Source organism: Heptranchias perlo, chromosome 4, assembly GCF_035084215.1.
Source record: "Heptranchias perlo isolate sHepPer1 chromosome 4, sHepPer1.hap1, whole genome shotgun sequence".
Lineage (NCBI taxonomy): Eukaryota > Metazoa > Chordata > Chondrichthyes > Hexanchiformes > Hexanchidae > Heptranchias > Heptranchias perlo.
Window position 1 is genome coordinate 8,369,689 of NC_090328.1, and position 18,030 is coordinate 8,387,718.

An 18,030-nucleotide genomic window follows, 5' to 3' on the forward strand; every position below is an offset into this window, starting at 1 on the left:
AACCCCAAAAGGAAAAGCATGCCTGTGCCAAATATTCTGCAGATGAAACATTAATGTAGGATGCTGCAAGCGTTTAGATATTTGAAGCAACATCTATACGGTACTGAAACGTGTGTTGAGAAAATGTTATTAGGCCGCATTGTACACAACATATCTCTTATATAAAACAGCTCCTAATGGCATTTCTCCAAGGGCAACTGCAAAGAATTTTTAATCATTCTATATATTTATTTTTTGAAATTTCAGATGTTGTTGAAGACATTTATTGGCAACCTGAAATCAAGTTCTCCAACCATTCGTCGAACTGCAGCCAGCTCCGCTGTCAGCATCTGTCAGCATTCAAGGAAGACCCAGTACTTCTACACCTGGCTGTTGAATGTGCTTTTGGGTAAGACTAGTACAGTCAAATATCACTATTAGAACAGTGTACATTAAAGGGGGTAACAGGAGCTGCAGGTGTTTTTCTTTCATTCTTGAGATGTGGGCATTGCTGGCAAGACTGGCATTTATTGCCCATCCCTAGTTGCCCTTGAGAAGGTGGTGGGCCTTCTTCAATCACTGCAGTCCGTGTGGTAAAGGCGCTCCCACAAATCTTCATGTAGACGTGCCAATTTGATTTGCCCAAAGTATTTTGGAGGATGAGTTCATGGAATGCATTCGAGACAGTTTCCTAGAACAATATGTCGTGGAACCAACCAGGGATTAGGCTATTTTAGATCTTGTCTTGTGTAATGAGACAGGGTTAATTAGTAATCTCATAGTAAGGGATCCTATGGGGAAGAGTAATCATAATATGGTAGAATTTCACATTGAGTTCTAGAGTGATGTACTTAAGACCGAAACTAGAGTTTTAAATTAAACAAGACTAATTATATAGATATGAGGGGCAAGTTGGCAAAGGTTGATTGAGAAATTAGCTTAAAAGATATGACTGTAAATAAGCAATGATGAGCATTTAAAGAAATATTTCATAACTCCCAACGAATATACATTCCTTTGAGAGATTAAAAACTCCATGGGAAAAGTGATCCATCCGTCGCTAACTAAAGAAGTTAAGGATAACGTTAGATTAAAAGGAGTGGTCTATTATGTTGCCAAGAAGAATAGTAAGCCTGAGGATTGGAAGAGTTTTAGAAACCAGCAAAGCATGCCCAAAAAATTGATAGAGGGAGAAAATAAGAATATGAGAGTAAACTAGCAAGAAATATAAAACTGTAGTTAGATTGTAGTAAAATTATGTAAGATTGTAAGAGCTTCTATAAGTACGTAAAAAGGAAGAGAGTAGCGAAAGTAAACGTGGGTCCCTTAGAGGCAGACACAGGAGAAGTTATAATGGGGTATCAGGAAATGGCAGAGACATTAAACAAATATTTTGTGTCTGTCTTCACAGTAGAAGACACAAAAAGCATTCCAGAAATAGTGGGGAACCCAAGGGTCTAATGAGAGTGAGGAACTTAAAATAATTAATATTAGTAAAAAAGAAAGTACCGGAGAAATTAATGGGACTAAAAGCAGACAAATCACCTGGACCTGATGGCCTACATCCTAGTGCTCTAAAAGACGTGGCTGCAGAGATGGTGGATGCAGCGATCATCCAAAATTCCCTAACTTCTAGAATGGTCCCTGTGGATTGGAAGGAAGCCAATGTGACACTGCTATTCAAGAAAGGAGGGAGATAGAAAACAGGGAACTAAAGACCAGTTAGCCTGACATCAGTCGTCAGGAAAATGCTGGAAACCATTATTAAGGAAGTGGTAACAGGTCACTTAGATCATAATATGATTAGGCAGAGTCAACATGGTTTTATGAAAGGGAAATTGTGTTTGATAAATTTATTAGAGTTTTTTGAGGATGTAACTAGCAGGATAGATAAAGGGGAACCAGTGGATGTAGTATATTTGGATTTTCAAAAGGCATTCGATAAGATGCCACATAAAAGGTTGTTACACAGGATAAGGGGTCATATATTAACATGGATAGAGGATTGGTTAACGGAAAGAAAACAGAGTGTAGCGATAAACGGGTCATTTTCAGGTTGGCAGGCTGTAACTAGTGAGGTGCCGCAAGGACCAATGCTTGGGCCGTAGTTATTTACAATCTGTTAATGACTTAGATAAAGGGACCGAGTGTAATGTACCCAAGTTTGCTGATGATACAAAGCTAGATGGGAAAGTAAGCAGTGAGGACGACACAAAAAGTCTGCAAAGGGATATAGACAGGTTGTGAATGGGCAAGAAGGTGGCAGGTGGAGTATAATGTGGGGAAATGTGAGGCTATTCACTTTAGTGGGAAGAATAGAAAAACAGAATATTTTTTTAAATGGTGAGAAACTGTTAAATGTTGGTGTTCAGAGGGATTTGGGTGTCCTTGTACATGAATCACAGAAAGTTAACATGCAGGTACGGCAAGCAGTTAGGAAAGCAAATGGTATATTGGCCTTATTGCAAGGGGGTTGGAGTACAAGAGTAAGGAAGTCTTGCTGTAATTGTACAGGGCTTTGGTTAGACCTGGTGTACAGTTTTGGTCTCCTTATCTAAGGAAGGATATACTTGCCTTAGCAGCGGTGCAACGAAGGTTCACTAGATTAATTCCTGGGATGAGCGGGTTATCCTATGAGGGGAGATTGGGTAGAATGGGCCTATATTCTCTGGAGTTTAGAAGAATGAGAGGTGATCTCATTGAAACATATGAGAGTCTGAGAGGGCTTGACAGGGTAGATGCTGAGGTTGTTTTCCCTGGCTGGAGCATCTAGAACTTGGGATTGTAGTCTCAGGATAAGTGGTCAGCCATTTAGGTCTGAGATGAGGAGGAATTTCTTCACTGAGGGTTGTGAATATTTGGAATTCTCTACCCCGGCGGGCTGTGGATGCTCAGTCGTTGAGTATATTCAAGGCTGAGATCGATAGATTTTTGGACTCTAAGGGAACCAAGGGATATAGGGAAGAGCGGGAAAGTGGAGTTGAGGTTGAAGATCAGCCATGATCTTACTGAATGGCTGAGCAGGCTGTATGGCCTACTCCTATTTCTTATGTTCTTAGGTAGGGAGTTCCAGGATTTTGACTAGGCGACAATGAAAGGGAATGGGATATATGTCCAAGTCAGGATAGTGCGTGATTTGGAGGGGAAGTTGCAGGTGATGGTGTTCCCATGCAGCCCACTGCCCTTGTCCTTCTAGGTGGTGGAGGTGGCAGGTTTGGGAGATGCTAGTTCGTTGCTTATGCTTCTCTGCTGAGAGTTTTGCAAGATGCTGTGTTTTTCTGACCAGGATACACAGGATTGTTAAATTGAGCATCATAACTCTGAACCACTTGGGAGATCTGCTTTCCATTTGAATTTTGAGATTAGTTTGTGTTACGGGAAGGTGCCCCTTAAAGGCATAGTCTTCTGTTTTACTAAGCGAATGCACCGGTGATCCATCCTTCCTTCCTTTCTGAAGACTAGATATATGAAAATTAGTGGGCTGCTGATTTTCTGATCTGTAAATCAGTGGCCAGAGGTATCCATTTTTGCCGCTGTGTGCTTGTCTTCTGTTTTTAAAAAATTTGTCCTTGGGATGTGAGCGATGCTGGCGACGCATTTATTGCCTGTCCCTAGTTTCCCTGAAAAAGTTGCAATGGACTTTCTCCTTCAACTGCTGCCGTCCTTGCGGTGAAGGCGTAAAGAGGAAGAATAAATTGAATAAGGAGAAACTGTTTCCATTGGCAGGAGGGTCGGTAACCAGAGGCACAGATTTAAGGTGATCGGCAAAAGAGCCAGAGGCGACACGAGGAAACATTTTTTTATGCAGCGAGTTGTTATGATCTGGAATGCACTGCCTGAAAGGGTGGTGAAAGCAGATTCAAGAGCAACTTTCAAAGGGGAATTAGATAAATATTTGAGGGGAAAAAATTTACAGGGCTATGGGGAAAGATCGGAGGAGTGGGACTAATTGAATAGCTCTTTCAAAGAGCCGGCACTGGCACGATGAGCTGAATGGCCTCCTTCTGTGCTGTACCTAGCATGATATTATGAAGATCGTGCATTTATATCGCACCTTTCATGGCCTCAGGACATTCCAAAGCACTTTAAAGTACTTCTGAAGTGTAGTCACTGTTGTAATGTAGGAAATGTTCCAACGTTAGGTGGGGAATTCCAGGATATTGACCCATGAAAGAATGGTGCTATATGTCCAAGTCAGGTTGTTGAATTGGAGGTGAAGGTGTTCCAACGATATTGCTGCTCCTGTTTCTCCACAAGTACGCCCTCGTGCCTGATGTAATACTGCTCATCTGAGTCTTAAAAGAATTCCCAGATTATCTTCGCCTTGAAGGTCATGCTGACCACAAAATAATCCTGTTCTCAACTTGAGGGATTTATTCTGAGAGCAGATGCCATTCAGGCAATGGTTCTGGGGGGGGGAGGGAAATAGTTCTGAAGTCTCCTTCCAGAAGAATGTTCTGTTTAGGGAGACAGGAAAGAAAAGTGTAAGCGTGGGGGAGAGAAATGAAGGGAAGGGGCACAATATCTATTAATGAATGAGAAATAAAGCTTACCAAAAGTTTTTTTTAAACAATGAAGAGAAAAGCACTTCACACAGTGAAGGAAAGAAGTGCCTGATGCAATGTAAGCAAATGCTGCAGCCCATTTTGTGTACAGCAAGATCCCACCAACAACAATCAGACGAGTGACCAGTTAATAGGCTCTTTAATGTTGCACTGGCGCTAGTGGGTTCCCCAAACACAGGGCTTGCGTAGCCGGCTGAAGTCAAATAGATGGGGACTCAGTAAAACCAGTGACCTGGAGACCCTGCTAAAAACGACTTGTAGCCTGCTGTGTAGGGGCCCACACTTGGAGGACCTGGTGCCACTAGCCGGAGTCTCGTGCAATATAAAAGCGGCTGATCTGTTTTTTGTGTTGGTGGAGGGAGGAGTCCTCCTTGATTTTCTTCGAGTAGTGTTTTGGGATCTTTTAACAGCCAACCGCCATGGAGGGAGAAAGGTAGAAGAGACAAAGAGCGATGACAAGGTTTGGGAGGAAGTCATGTTCCATGGAATACTTTCACCTCTTATGCTACAAATATTAGCATATCTGTATGCACATGTCAGATAACTTAAAATGTTTAATGGCATTGATGTACTTGCTTTATATATTAAAAGGCCAAAGTCCTTGTGCAGTTGACGCTGGTTAGTATAATGCATGTTCTTAAATTATGACTTTAGACACTTCCCTTGTCTATTTTAGTTAAGTTGCATCGACATGTTGCAACCTCTGGCATCTCCATGTATCCTGTGCAGTATACGCAGATCGGATGTCGTGCTAATAGACTAAAATGTTTTATTGTACATTTTAGCACAGTAAAAGTAGCTTTCTGACAAAGCAATTGTCAGCCTTCACCAAGGACATTTACTTCAAGTTGGTTGATGAAGAGTAAATCGGACAAATTTTGAATGATTTGCCAAAAAGCGCCTTTTAGTGCAAAAGGTTGTCTGCATAGATTGAAAGCACAGAAATAAAATGACATTTCCCCATGACACCTATCTCAGGGGTGTCCAACCTTTTGGAGCAGGAGGCTGGATCCAGTGGCACAACCATTGAATGGGCTGGATATGTCTTAAAAATTAAAAGCATTCCCAGCAAACTCAAAATCCAAGATCCGTCTTTCCCTCGTGCACACCACCACCGGCCCCCCCACCCCATTATAAAAGTCTATACTCCCATCCCAGATCCATTCGGTCCAAGTGCTTAGAACAAGTTCCTTTGTATGTAATTCTCCCATTTTCTTCTCCCTGCACCCCCACTGGGGGGGAAAAGAAGTTGTTGACAATGGGAATTGTATATCAAGCATTTCAGGAATGTGATATTCATCCAGATACCAGGGACAATATAGCCAAAGATCAATAATTTTTTTTTATTCGTTCATGGGATGTGGGTGTCGCTGGCAAGGCCAGCATTTATTGCCCATACCTAATCGCCCTCGAGAAGGTGGTGGTGAGCCGCCGCCTTGAACTGCTGCAGTCCGTGTGGTGAAGGTTCTCCTACCTGTTAGGAAGGGAGTTCCAGGATTTTGACCCACTGACAATGAAGAAATGGCGATTATATTTCCAAGTCGGGATGGTGTGTGACTTGGAGGGGAATGTGCAGGGATCTGTCTTGGGGCCTCAATTATTCACTATTTATTAACGACTTAGATGAAGGCATAGAAAGTCTCATATCTAAGTTTGCCGATGACACAAAGATTGGTGGCATTGTAAGCAGTGTAGATGAAAACATAAAATTACAAAGCGATATTGGTAGATTAGGTGACTGGGCAAAACTGTGGCAAATGGAATTCAATGTAGACAAATGTGAGGTCATCCACTCTGGATCAAAAAAAGATAGAACAGGGTTCTTTCTAAATAGTAAAAAGTTTAAAAACAGTGGATGTCCAAAGGGACTTGGGGGTTCAGGTACATAGATCAGTGAAGTGTCATGAACAGGTGCAGAAAATAATCAAGAAGGCTAATGGAATGCTGGCCTTTATATCTAGAGTACAAGGGGGCAGAAGTTATGCTGCAGCTATACAAAACCCTGGTTAGACCGCACCTGGAGTACTGTGAGCAGTTCTGGGCACCACATCTACAGAAGGACATATTGGCCTTGGAGGGAGTGCAGCGTAGGTTTACTAGAATGATACCCGGACTTCAAGGGTCAAGTTACAAGGAGAGATTACACAAATTGGGGTTGTATTCTCTGGAGTTTAGAAGGTTGAGGGGTGATCTGATCGAAGTTTATAAGATATTAAGGGGAACGGATAGGGTGGATGGAGAGAAAGTATTTCCGCTGGTTGGGGATTCTAGGAGTAGGGGGCACAGTCTAAAAATTAGAGCCAGACCTTTCAGGAGTGAGATTAGAAAACATTTCTACACACAAAGGGTGGTAGAAGTTTGGAACTCTCTTCCGCAAACGGCAATTGCTAAATTTAAATGTGAGATAGATAGGTTTTTGACAACCAAAGGTATTAAGGGATATGGGCCAAAGGCAGGTATATGGAGTTAGATCACAGATCAGCCATGATCTTGTCAAATGGCAGAGCAGGCACGAGGGCCTACTCCTGTTCCTATGTATTGTTCCCATGTGCCTGCTGCTCTTGTCCTTCTCGGTGGTAGAGGTCGCGGGTTTGGGAGGTGCTGTCGAAGCCATGGCGAGTTGCTGCAGTGCATCCTGTGGATGGTACACACTGCAGTCACGGTGCGCCGGTGGTGAAGGGAGTGAATGTTTAGGGTGGTGGATGGGGTGCCAATCAAGCGGGCTGTTTTGTCCTGGATGGTGTCGAGCTTCTTGTGTTGTTGGAGCTGCATTCATCCAGGCAAGTGGAGAGTATTCAATCACATTCCTGACTTGTGCCTTGTAGATGGTGGAAAGGCTTTGGGGAGTCAGGCGGTGAGTCACTCGCTGTAGAATACCCAGCCTCTGACCTGCTCTTATAGCCAGTGGCTGGTCCAGTTAAGTTTCTGGTCAATGATGACCCCCAGGATGTTGATGGTGGGGGATATGGCGATGGTAATGCTGTTGAATGTCAAGGGGAGGTGGTTAGACTCTCTTGTTAGAGATGGTCATTGCCTGGCACTTGTCTGGCACGAATGTTACTTGCCACTTATGAGCCCAAGCCTGGATGTTGTCCAGGTCTTGCTGCATGCGGGCACGGACTGCTTCGTTATCTGAGGGGTTACGAATGGAACTGGAGACTGTGCAATCATCAGTGAACATTCCCATTTCTGACCTTTATGATGGAGGGAAGGTCATTGATGAAGCAGCTGAAGATGGTTGGGCCTCGGACACTGCCCTGAGGAACTCCTGCAGCAATGTCCTGTGGCTGAGATGATTAGCCTCCAACAACCACTACCATCTTCCTTTGTGCTCGGTATGACTCCAGCCACTGGAGAGTTTCCCCCCGATGTGAAAATCTGATGTGAAGCAGTGTGTCGTACATTTAGAAGTTAACAGCCGACTGCAGTGCCCCCACTGGGAGGAGGTTGTAATTACAGTGCGACAAGTTTACATAGTCAGTGTAAATAAATATGGACATAGGATTTTCTAACAGAAAAAGTTGACCAGAAGTGTGTGCAGATGGATAATTTTTAACATATTAATATAAATGTGTTAATCTTCCCTAAGAATCACTGAATTATAACCTTAGCTCGCCGTAGCATAAGATCCAAGAAACTCGACATTTAAAACAAAAATTGTACAGTTTTTAAACCAACTTGGCTCAGTTTGAATTTGTTAAATTGACTGCTATATTGTAAAGGGCTGATATGATTAATGTGTCGAATTTTGTCTTGCCACACCATGAAAGCAGTGCAAACCAGTTGTCATAATTTCGTGCACGCTTAGCTACAGTAAATGAGAGTGGGTTTTACCACATGATTTTACTTGACGGAAAAAAAAATGTAATGGTTCCTCTTTTTGTGCTGCAGGCTTTTTGGTCCCTGTGGAAGAAGATCGACCCACTCCACTTATTCTGGGAGTAATGCTCACCCTGCGGTACTTGATGCCTTTACTGCGGCAACAAGTGAAGGACACTAGTCTACGAGGCAGCTTCGGTGTGACCCGGAAGGAGGCTGAAATCTCCCCTTCCTTGGAGCAGCTCGTGCAGGTAGTGTGTTCAGATCAAACAAATCTTGACGGAACAAAAGTGGACTGTGAAGTGGATGCAAGCTTGCTTTCTCCATTTAGATTGAACGGGCTGGGGCTCTTTTTTCCAGAAAAGAGAAGACTGAGGGGTGCTTCTATCAAGCAGTCTTTAAGATTATGAAAGGGTTTGATAGGGACGATGTAGAGAAAATGTTTCCACTTGTAGGGGAGTTCAGAACTAGCGGCTATAAATATAAAATAGTCAGTAATAAATCCAATAGGAAATTCAGGAGAAACTTCTTTACTCAGAAAGTGGTTGAATGTGGTACTCGCTACCACATGGAGTATATGAGGCGACTAGCATAGCTGTTTTTAAGGGGAAGCTAGATAAAAACACGAGGGAGAAAGGAATGGAGGGATATGCTGATAGGGTTAGATGAAGTAGGGAGGGAGATGGCTCGTGTGGAGCATAAACACTGGTATGGACCTGTCGTGCTGAATGGCCTGTTTCTGCACTGTACATTCTATAATAGATAAAGTGAGAGCAGAATTGATATCTCAAATTTAATTCTGCTACTGGGTATAAAACGCACTGATCCATTTCATCTGAATCAAGTAAAGATCCTCTGAAATTTCGTGATTTACCCCTCTGTGCCATTAGCAATATTTGTATTGCATATATTTTTTATCTATTATTAAGTATGTGCTGTCTGAGCAGGGAGGAGAGGGTGCAACTGTCTTGTCTGTAAACACTAACGTAGAATAATAGAATCTTACAGCACAGAAGGAGGCCATTCGGCCCATCGTGCCTGTGCTGGCTCTTTGAAAGAGCTATCCAATTAGTGCCACTCACCTCTTTCCCCATAGCCCTGTAAATTTTTTCTTTTCACATAGAATTTCTCAGCACAGAAACAGGCCGTTCAGCCCTTCGGGTCTATACCGGTGTCTTATGCTCCATGTGAGCCTCTGTGGAAATGCATAAAGACCTTACTTCATCTCACCGTATCGATATATCCTTCTATCCCGTTCTCCCTCATGTACTTACTTAGCTTTCCCTTTTCAAGTATTTATCCAATTCCCCTTTTGAAAGTTGCAATCGAATCTGCTTCCACCACCCTTTCAGGCAGTGCATTCCAGATCATCATAACTCGCTGCGTGAATTTATCCTCACCTCCCCCTTACAAACATATAACGTTTTCATGAGTACAGTCTACTCCATGTAGTTCAAAGTTTTTTTGCGGGGGGGGAAAGAAAACTTCAAATTGTCCAGTAGTTCCAATTAAGCAATTTCAATAAAATGCAACAAAATATTACAGGAACACTGAAAAGCACTGTAAAACATCAAATCAACCATTGACATGCTTGTGATCAAAACTTGTTCACCGCACAAACTACACTACACAATAGTTCAGTCAGTTTGCAAAATGGTGATTTGCTTCCTGCCAACAGCGGATTCATCCACAAAATTGTCCCTTCTGTTCAGTGAAAGGTTTGATCGCGACGTCCGGCTTAGATGTCAACCGCTTCCTCGGCGATTGCACAGAATTGAATATGTTGGCCGTGGTGGGGGCTGGTTCCTCTACCTCTGTCAAGGGTCTCCACTTGGCTCAGTTGGGAGCACTCTTGCCTCTCAGTCAGAAAGTTCTGGGGTCGAGCCCCGTTTTAGGATGTGAGCACGTAATCCAGGCTGACGCTTCGCTGAGGTACTGAAGTAGTGCTGTGTTGCCAGAGGTGTCGACTTTTGGATGAGACGTTAAACCTGTTTCAGGTGGACATAAAAGATGCCAGGGTATCATTGAAAGATAAATAGGGAAGCTCTCCCGGTATCCTGGCCAACATTTGTCCCTAAAGCTTGCTGTGTGCAAATTAGCTGCTACCTTTGCCCACATATGACTACACAAGTTGCAAGTTTAGCTTTTGCTCCAGATACATATATTCATATTTTTATAAGAGCTTGCATTTATATAGTGCCTTTCATGACCTCAGGATGTCCCAAAGCGCTTTACAGCCAATGAAGTACTTTTGCAGTGTAGTCGCTGTTATAATGTAGGAAATGCGGCAGCCAATTTGCGCACAGCAAGGTCCCACAAACAGCAATGACCAGATAGTCTGCTTTAGTGATGTTGGCTGAGGGATAAATATTGGCCAAGACACCGGGGAGAACTCCCCTGCTCGTCTTCAAATGGTGGCCATGGGTGCTCTCATGCCCACCGAGGGGGCAGACAGGACCTCTGTCTAACGTCTCATCCGAAAGACGGCATCTCCGACAGTGCAGCACTCCCTCAGTTTTATATTTGAATTTACAATCCAGTTTTTTTAAAAAAAGCAGCAAAAACTGACTTGCAGGAAAGGAAAATGGCGATACTGAGTAGAGGTAAATTTTGTTTTGATGAAGGGTCAGTCATGCAGCATTAGCCAATATATATCTCCAGCGTGTTCTGTTTTCACTAGTAATATTATGAAAGAAATGTTTTCCTTGAAGGGTTTCATTGTTCTCGCCAGCAGAGTGACCAGATGTCAAGCACTGAGACTCTTCCTTCCTTTTGCACAGGCTTACGAATTGACACTACACTACACCCAGCACCGGGACCACAATGTGGTGACGGCGGCCTTGGAGGTGCTGCAGCAGCTGTTCCGTACCCCTCCTCCTGAGTTGCTGCGGGCCCTGACAACTGCTGGCAGCATTACCAGAGTCAGCATTGCTCGAGATGAAACCTCGAACAGAGTTCGCAGCGGCAGCATTGTGGAGCTGATAGGCAAGTCGGCCAGTTAGTGATATTTGTGGAACTGCTCTGTTTTTATTCATATGAAATGCAACTAAACCCAGAGTGACGATCCTAAGCAGCAGCTGATAACCAAGGCGGGTAGATGGGAGTTATGATACAGCTCAGCCATGATCTAATTGAATGGTGAAACAGGCTCGAGGGGCTGAATGGCCTACTTCTGTTCCTATGTTCCCAGAGTGAATGTTATCGTAAAATAAAGATCAGTGAAGATAAATTCATTAGCAACTGGCAGTTAGGTTTTTAGGATGCTCACTATCCTTTTGCATCAATGCGGATTTAAGGATCAGGAAATATCAGGAAGTCTGATCAATAACTTTTATCAATAAATTCACTGATGCAACCCATTACATGCATTGTCCATGCAATTGATGTCAAATATACTCAGACATAGAAGTCCAAGGCTGGTGAGCTGGTTTCTTTCCAGAGTCAGATAATAGTGTTCCTAAAGTACAACAGTGTAGCCTGTACTTCATAGTATAGAATGATACAGCACAGAAGGAGGCCATTTGGCCCACCGTGCCTCTGACAGTTCTTTGGAAGAGCTATCCATTAGTCCCATATCCCCTACTCTTTCCCCATAGGACTGCAATTTTTTCCCCTTCAAGTATTTATCCAATTCCCTTTTGAAAGTTATTATTGAATCTGCTTCCAGCACCCATTCAGGCAGTGCATTCCAGATCATAACAACTCGCTGCATTTTAAAAAAAAATTCTTCTCATCTTGCCTCTGGTTCTTTTTTCAATTAACTTAAATCTGTATCCTCTGGTTACCAACCTGTCTGCCAGTGGAAACAGTTTCTTAATTACTCTATCAGAACCCTTCATAATTTTGAGCACCTCCCCTTCACTTTCTCTGCTCTAGCCAACCTGTATTGTTGACTACTGGATCCAGTACGGCATTATCTTCTGTGTACATGCTGCTGATATGTCCGTTTGTTTAGTGGTTGTCAGCTGCTATCATTCAGTCCGCACATCAATTCATGTCTTTTAGGTTTATTACACTCTGGATGTTTCTCCATGCATAAGTGCTCATTATGATTCTCCGTAACCTTTAATCCCTTATCTCTTCCGATCTTTATTGCAAAAGGGACTTATTCTCTATCTACAGTTCCCCAGTGTCTTCCAGACATTCTGGCGTCACCAATAATCAACATTACATTCACACACACACCCGCTTGGCTGAGTGTCTGTGTCCAAAGTGTGTTTTAACCTAACTTAATTCCAGTCATTCCAGCATAATACCTATACAATTCTACGTGATGCCAATGAGCTTATTCTGTTTAATCTATACGAACCTATCCTTGCGTGACCTGTGTGTTTGGAGTGCTTGAGGCGTTTGCTTGGCATGCAGTTCTGTATTTAATTAACCCTCCTCTTGCACCTCCTGAAGGACGTCTGGCCAAAAGAGAACGGCGCTAAGTCCTGAAATGATCCGCCGCTGGTACAACAGAGGTTTCCCAACTATGGCCCATGGGTCGCATGCAACTTGCAAACCCTGGCAATCTGACCCACGAAGCCCCGAGTGACTCGCTTTCCACTGGTGCTTATGTTTCTCACTCACAGCTTTGTCGCGATTGAATTTAGTGGGCCTGGAGGTTTGGAAAGGGCTGTTCTCAGTTGCATCATTGGTGGGCAGAACCTAAATCGGAGCCACTTGCATTTGTTAGTATCAGCTGCTTGAGATGTATGCAAATTAATGGAAACATGCATTTAAGCGTATTATGTGACCTGGGAGACTCCCATGGTACAGACCTAACTGGTCTACAAAGGCTGAAAGCGTGGATACTGTTGCTGCACAGGATATTCCCGAATTGAAGATTTCACCATGCTGTTCAGAAAAATCCCTATCCTGTAGGTCCAAGCTCAAACCAGTTGAGTTACTTTAGATAGACTCAGTCAATTGTTAATTGTGGATACCGTCCCCACTGCTTATAGCGGGCGCATTGGTGTTAACTCGATTTTCCCGCTATAGGCAGTGTCTGATTAAACCATAATAGGTTAAGCCTCCTCATTTTCAGTTCAGTGTTATGCCGCTTCCAACAGACTGAAGCTGGCTAATCAAACTATTCAGGTCCTGAGGGTATGATGGGACAAGCACAATTTTCAATTTTTTTTGGTGTTGTTCAGCATTAATACAGTAAGATATTTCTAATGTCTAATTCTTTGTGTTGAGCTAAAAACTGACAATACCTGTTGGCCAAGGGAGAGGGACTATCCCTGGCAGTCTGAGGGTTAAATATTATCCCTGTCTGAGGGTTAAATATTCTGTTATGAATCTGAAATTTACCATTACTGCTAATCATAGAAATTTACAGCACAGAAGGAGGCCATTCAGTCCATCGTGTCTATGCCAGCTGAAAAAGAGCTATCCAGCCTAATCCCACTTTCCAGCTCTTGGTCCGTAGCCTTGTAGATTACGGCCCTTCAGGTGCATATCCAAGTACTTTTTAAATGCGATGAGGGTTTCTGCCTCTCCTACCCTTTCAGGTGGTGTGTTACAGACCCCCACCATCTACTGGGTGAAAAAGTTTCTCCTCAATTTCCTTCTAATCCTTCTATCAGTTACTTTAAATCTATGCCTCCTGGTTATTGACCTCTCTGCTAAGGGAAATATGTCCTTCCTATCCACTCTATCTAGACCCCTCATTTTTAGACACCTAATTAAATCACCCCTCAGCCTCCTCTTCCAAAGAAAACAACCCCAGCCTATCCAATCTTTCCTCATAGCTAAAATTCTCCAGTCATGGCAACATCCTCATAAATCTCCTCTGTATCCTCTCTAGTACAATCATATCTTTCCTGTAATGTGGTGACCAGAACTGTACACAGTACTCTAGCTGTGGCCTAACTAGTGATTTATACAGTTCTAGCATAACCTCCCTGCTCTTATATTCTGTGCCTCGGCTAATAAAGGAAAGTATCCCATATACCTTCTTAACCACCTTATCTACCTGTCCTGCCACCTTCAGGGATCTGTGGACATGCACTCCAAGGTCCCTCTGTTCCTCTACACTTCTCACTATCCTCCCATTTATTGTGTATTCCCTTGCCTTGTTTGCCCTCTCCAAATGTATTACCTCACACTTCTCTGGATTGAATTCTATTTGCCAATTTTCTGCCCAGCTGACTAGTCCATTGATATCTTCCTGCAGTCTACAGCTTTCTTCCTCACTATTCACCAATTTTTGTATCATCTGCAAACTCCTTAATCACCCCCCCATATATAAGTCTAAATCATTGATATGTACCACAAAAAGCAAGGGACCTAGTACTGAACCCAGCAGAACCCCACTGGAAACAGCCTTCCAGTCATAAAAACACCCGTTGACCATTAACCTTTGCTTCCTGTCACTGAGCCAATTTTGGATCCAACTTGCCCTTTCCCTTGGATCCAATAGGCTTTTTACTTTTCTGACCAGTCTGACATGCGGGAGCTTGTCAAAAGCCTTGCTAAAATCCATGTAGACTACATCAAGCGCGCTAGCCTCATCGACCCTCCTGGTTATCTCCTCAAAAAATTCAATCAAGTTAGTCAGACACGACCTTCCCTTAACAAATCTATGCTGACTGTCCTTGATTAATCTGTGCCTTTCTAAATGATGATTAATACTGTCCCTCAGAATTTTTTCCAGTGATTTGCCCACCGCTGAGGTTAGGCTGCCTGGCCTGTAATTACTCGGTCTATCCCTTTTTGAACAACGGTACAACGTTAGCAGTCCTCAGTTATACAATTTATAGAATCTTAGAGCACAGAAGGAGGCTGTTCAGCCCATTTTGCCTGTGCTGGTTCTTTGAAAGAGCTATTCAATTAGTCCCACTTCCTTGCACTTTCCCCATAGCCCTGTAAATTTTCTCCCCTTCAAATATTTATGCAATTCCCTTTTGAAAGTTACTACTGAATCTGCTTCCACCACCCTTTCAGGCAGTGCATTCTAGATCGTCATATCTCACTGCGTTTAAAAAAAAATTCTTCTCATCTTCCCTATGCTCCTTTGTTTGTTAGTTCGGTGCAGGTTTTTGTGCAAGGCACTGATAAAATGTTATCGAATATTTTGAGAGGTGTGGTGCTTCATTCTGTGTAAACATGAGACCTTACCCGCGTTGCTGCAACTAACACTGAAAGGGAGCAGCGTGTGAGTCATACCAGAAAGTAGGTCGAAGTGACCAGGCTAAGAGTAAGCATTTGAACAGAAAATGCTGGAAATAGAGTTAACCTCTGTTTCTTTCTCCAAAGACGCTGCGTGACTTACGGTGTATTTCCAGCATTTTCTGTGTTTATTTCAGATTTCCAGCATCTGCAGTATTTTGCTTTTGAGTAAGCATTTGAAGTTCTGCTGATGAAACCTCTTGTCATTTTATTGCGTGCTCAGGAGTCTGCAGTGAAGTAATGCACGTAATTCTTGGCAGGGCTTCCCTCTCTGCTTGCTAAGTGCAGTTTGTTATGGACAGTAAGCGATTTGTGATTTTTGTGGACATTGGACATTTGCAATTTGCTGAATTGAAGCAATTCCTCATTGCAAAGATTTTTCTCATTTGAAATGAAAAAAAATGGGATTGCATGCTTTTTACTTCTACCTTAATGGGTTTGAACTGGACCGTCAGAATTTTGCAAGACTTGATGGAAATGAAAAATAGACCTGAATCAAAATGACTGAACAGTATCTGTGCCAGCCCTAGCGAAATCACAGCCCTGCTGACTAAATGTTGATGTGAAACAATTAACATAATCATTGAGTGTACGAGTCTTCAGTGTCCAGGAGATGGGAAGTGAGGCGCATGGATTCTGCATTATTGCTGCTAAGTGTGGGGTTATGACCATTTGCTTATGATTCTGGCATTCTGTTGGTACTAGATAGCCTTGTGACTTAAAAATAGTGAGGCTCACATGGTTAGCAAGGACCAATCACATACAGAATGCAGACATTTAATGACAGACATATGTCTAATATCTTATAATATATATATATATATATATATATATATATATATATTCATGTTTAATTTTGTCACATATACAAATTTGAATGAAAGGATCAAAAGAAGGAGAAGGACAGACAGTGATTTCCTGCTCGCTTTTCCTGGTGATTCACCAACAGTTGCCAATGTAGGGACAAATTTCCCCAACAGTTATTCTCTGTTAGGTACATTGGGTCAATCACCAGTTAGCTTCTAAACTATCTTTGGGTGTGCTTATTACAGCAATGAGACTCTGTGACCCTAAAGGAACATGCCAGGTTACATCTCGGCAACAGAATAATACATTGTGTGTATAATGCACCATTCCTTATTTTAAAAGAAACATCACCACCTCCGCAGGAGACTTTTTCAAAAAAACATTGTCCACGGTACAGTGGAACTGGTAGGAGAAATACCTGAAACTCCTACGGAAGCTGGTGTCTCACCTTTCAACAACCAGTGCATTCCTGTACAGGCAGTGGCATCCAATGTACATCGGCATTACTGTGACTTGCTATTAGTGTGCTGTTAACAGCAGGATGCCTTTCAATCATTTTTTTTAAACCGGCTTATCGCAAAAAATCTTTCTCATAAATACAGTAATTGGAATGGCTGCTGTACATTTTGGAGAGTTTCTTTAATCTCTGAATGTAACTTCAGAAAGCTTTTTTCCAGATTTGTCAAGAAATTACCATAAGGTCTTGAATTTGATTTTTTAAAAATTCATTCTTGGAATGCTGGCATTTATTGCCCATCCCCAGTTGCTCCCCCCCGAGTAGTAGTTTTGATTCAATTGAGAGGCTTAATCAGCCACTTCAGAGGGCCGTTTGAAGTCAACTATGTTGGATGGGCCAGACAGGGTAAGGACAGGTTTCCTTCCCTAAAAGATGTTAGTGAACCAGTTGGGTTTCTAGGACAATCCGACAGCTTCATGGTCACTTTTACTTATATTGGTTTTTTTATTTCCAGATTTTTAAAAAAAAAATCCGAATTCAAATTCTCAAACTGCTACAGTGGGATTTGAACTCACGATCCCTGGATTACTAGTCCAGTAACATAACCATCACACTAACCTACCCGTATTAGTAATGAGGAAAGTAGCTATGAATGCAGGCTAGGGGGAAAAGGAAGAAAGTGACTCTGGTCAGAGTGTGAAAACTTATGACCTCGTTTATATTGCAAATCTGCTTCTGCAGTGTGCTGGGACTCTTGGTGCTCTGGGATTTGGCCCACGGTTACATGGCAGGGTGGATTTCAAAGTGCCAGCGCACCAGGGAAACAAGTGTTCGCATGTTGCTGTTTAAAAGTTTAGACGGCAGCTTTTATTTTCTGCCAGTGGATCTTCCTGTGGTAGCTGTGGAAGGCCCACATGGGACAGCACTGCAAGATCTGCACTGTCATCCTGTACAGGGCAGCTTGGCTACTCAGCCTGCTTACGGGCATAATGACCCTATCTGCAACCTTCTTCCAGTCCTGGGGTCGTCCTATTTTTGGTGGGCAAGAGGACCTCCCTGTTTGCCCTTACCCCCTCAATGAAAACCTCTAGGAAGGCATCTGAGAAGCAGGGGACAGGGTCTTCTGCTCTTCGCGCACTCTTGCTCTCTGTCAAGTACTGATTATGCTATGCTTCCTGAAAGGACGCTCCAAATGAGCTGCATGGATATAACCTCACTTTAAGAGGTTCGTCCCCACTTTAG

General features: G+C 42.9%; 1 protein-coding gene across 2 annotated transcripts in view; it reads left to right on the forward strand.

Moving 5' to 3' along the window:
* htt (huntingtin) overlaps window positions 1-18,030 on the forward strand; it is a 209,063-nt gene that overhangs the window by 39,735 nt on the left and 151,298 nt on the right. For both annotated transcript variants that reach the window (XM_067982438.1, XM_067982439.1), the window contains exons 7-9: window positions 247-388; window positions 8,436-8,614; window positions 11,144-11,348. In XM_067982438.1, the coding sequence (XP_067838539.1) occupies window positions 247-388; window positions 8,436-8,614; window positions 11,144-11,348 (526 nt within the window). The remainder of the gene's footprint in view (window positions 1-246; window positions 389-8,435; window positions 8,615-11,143; window positions 11,349-18,030) is intronic.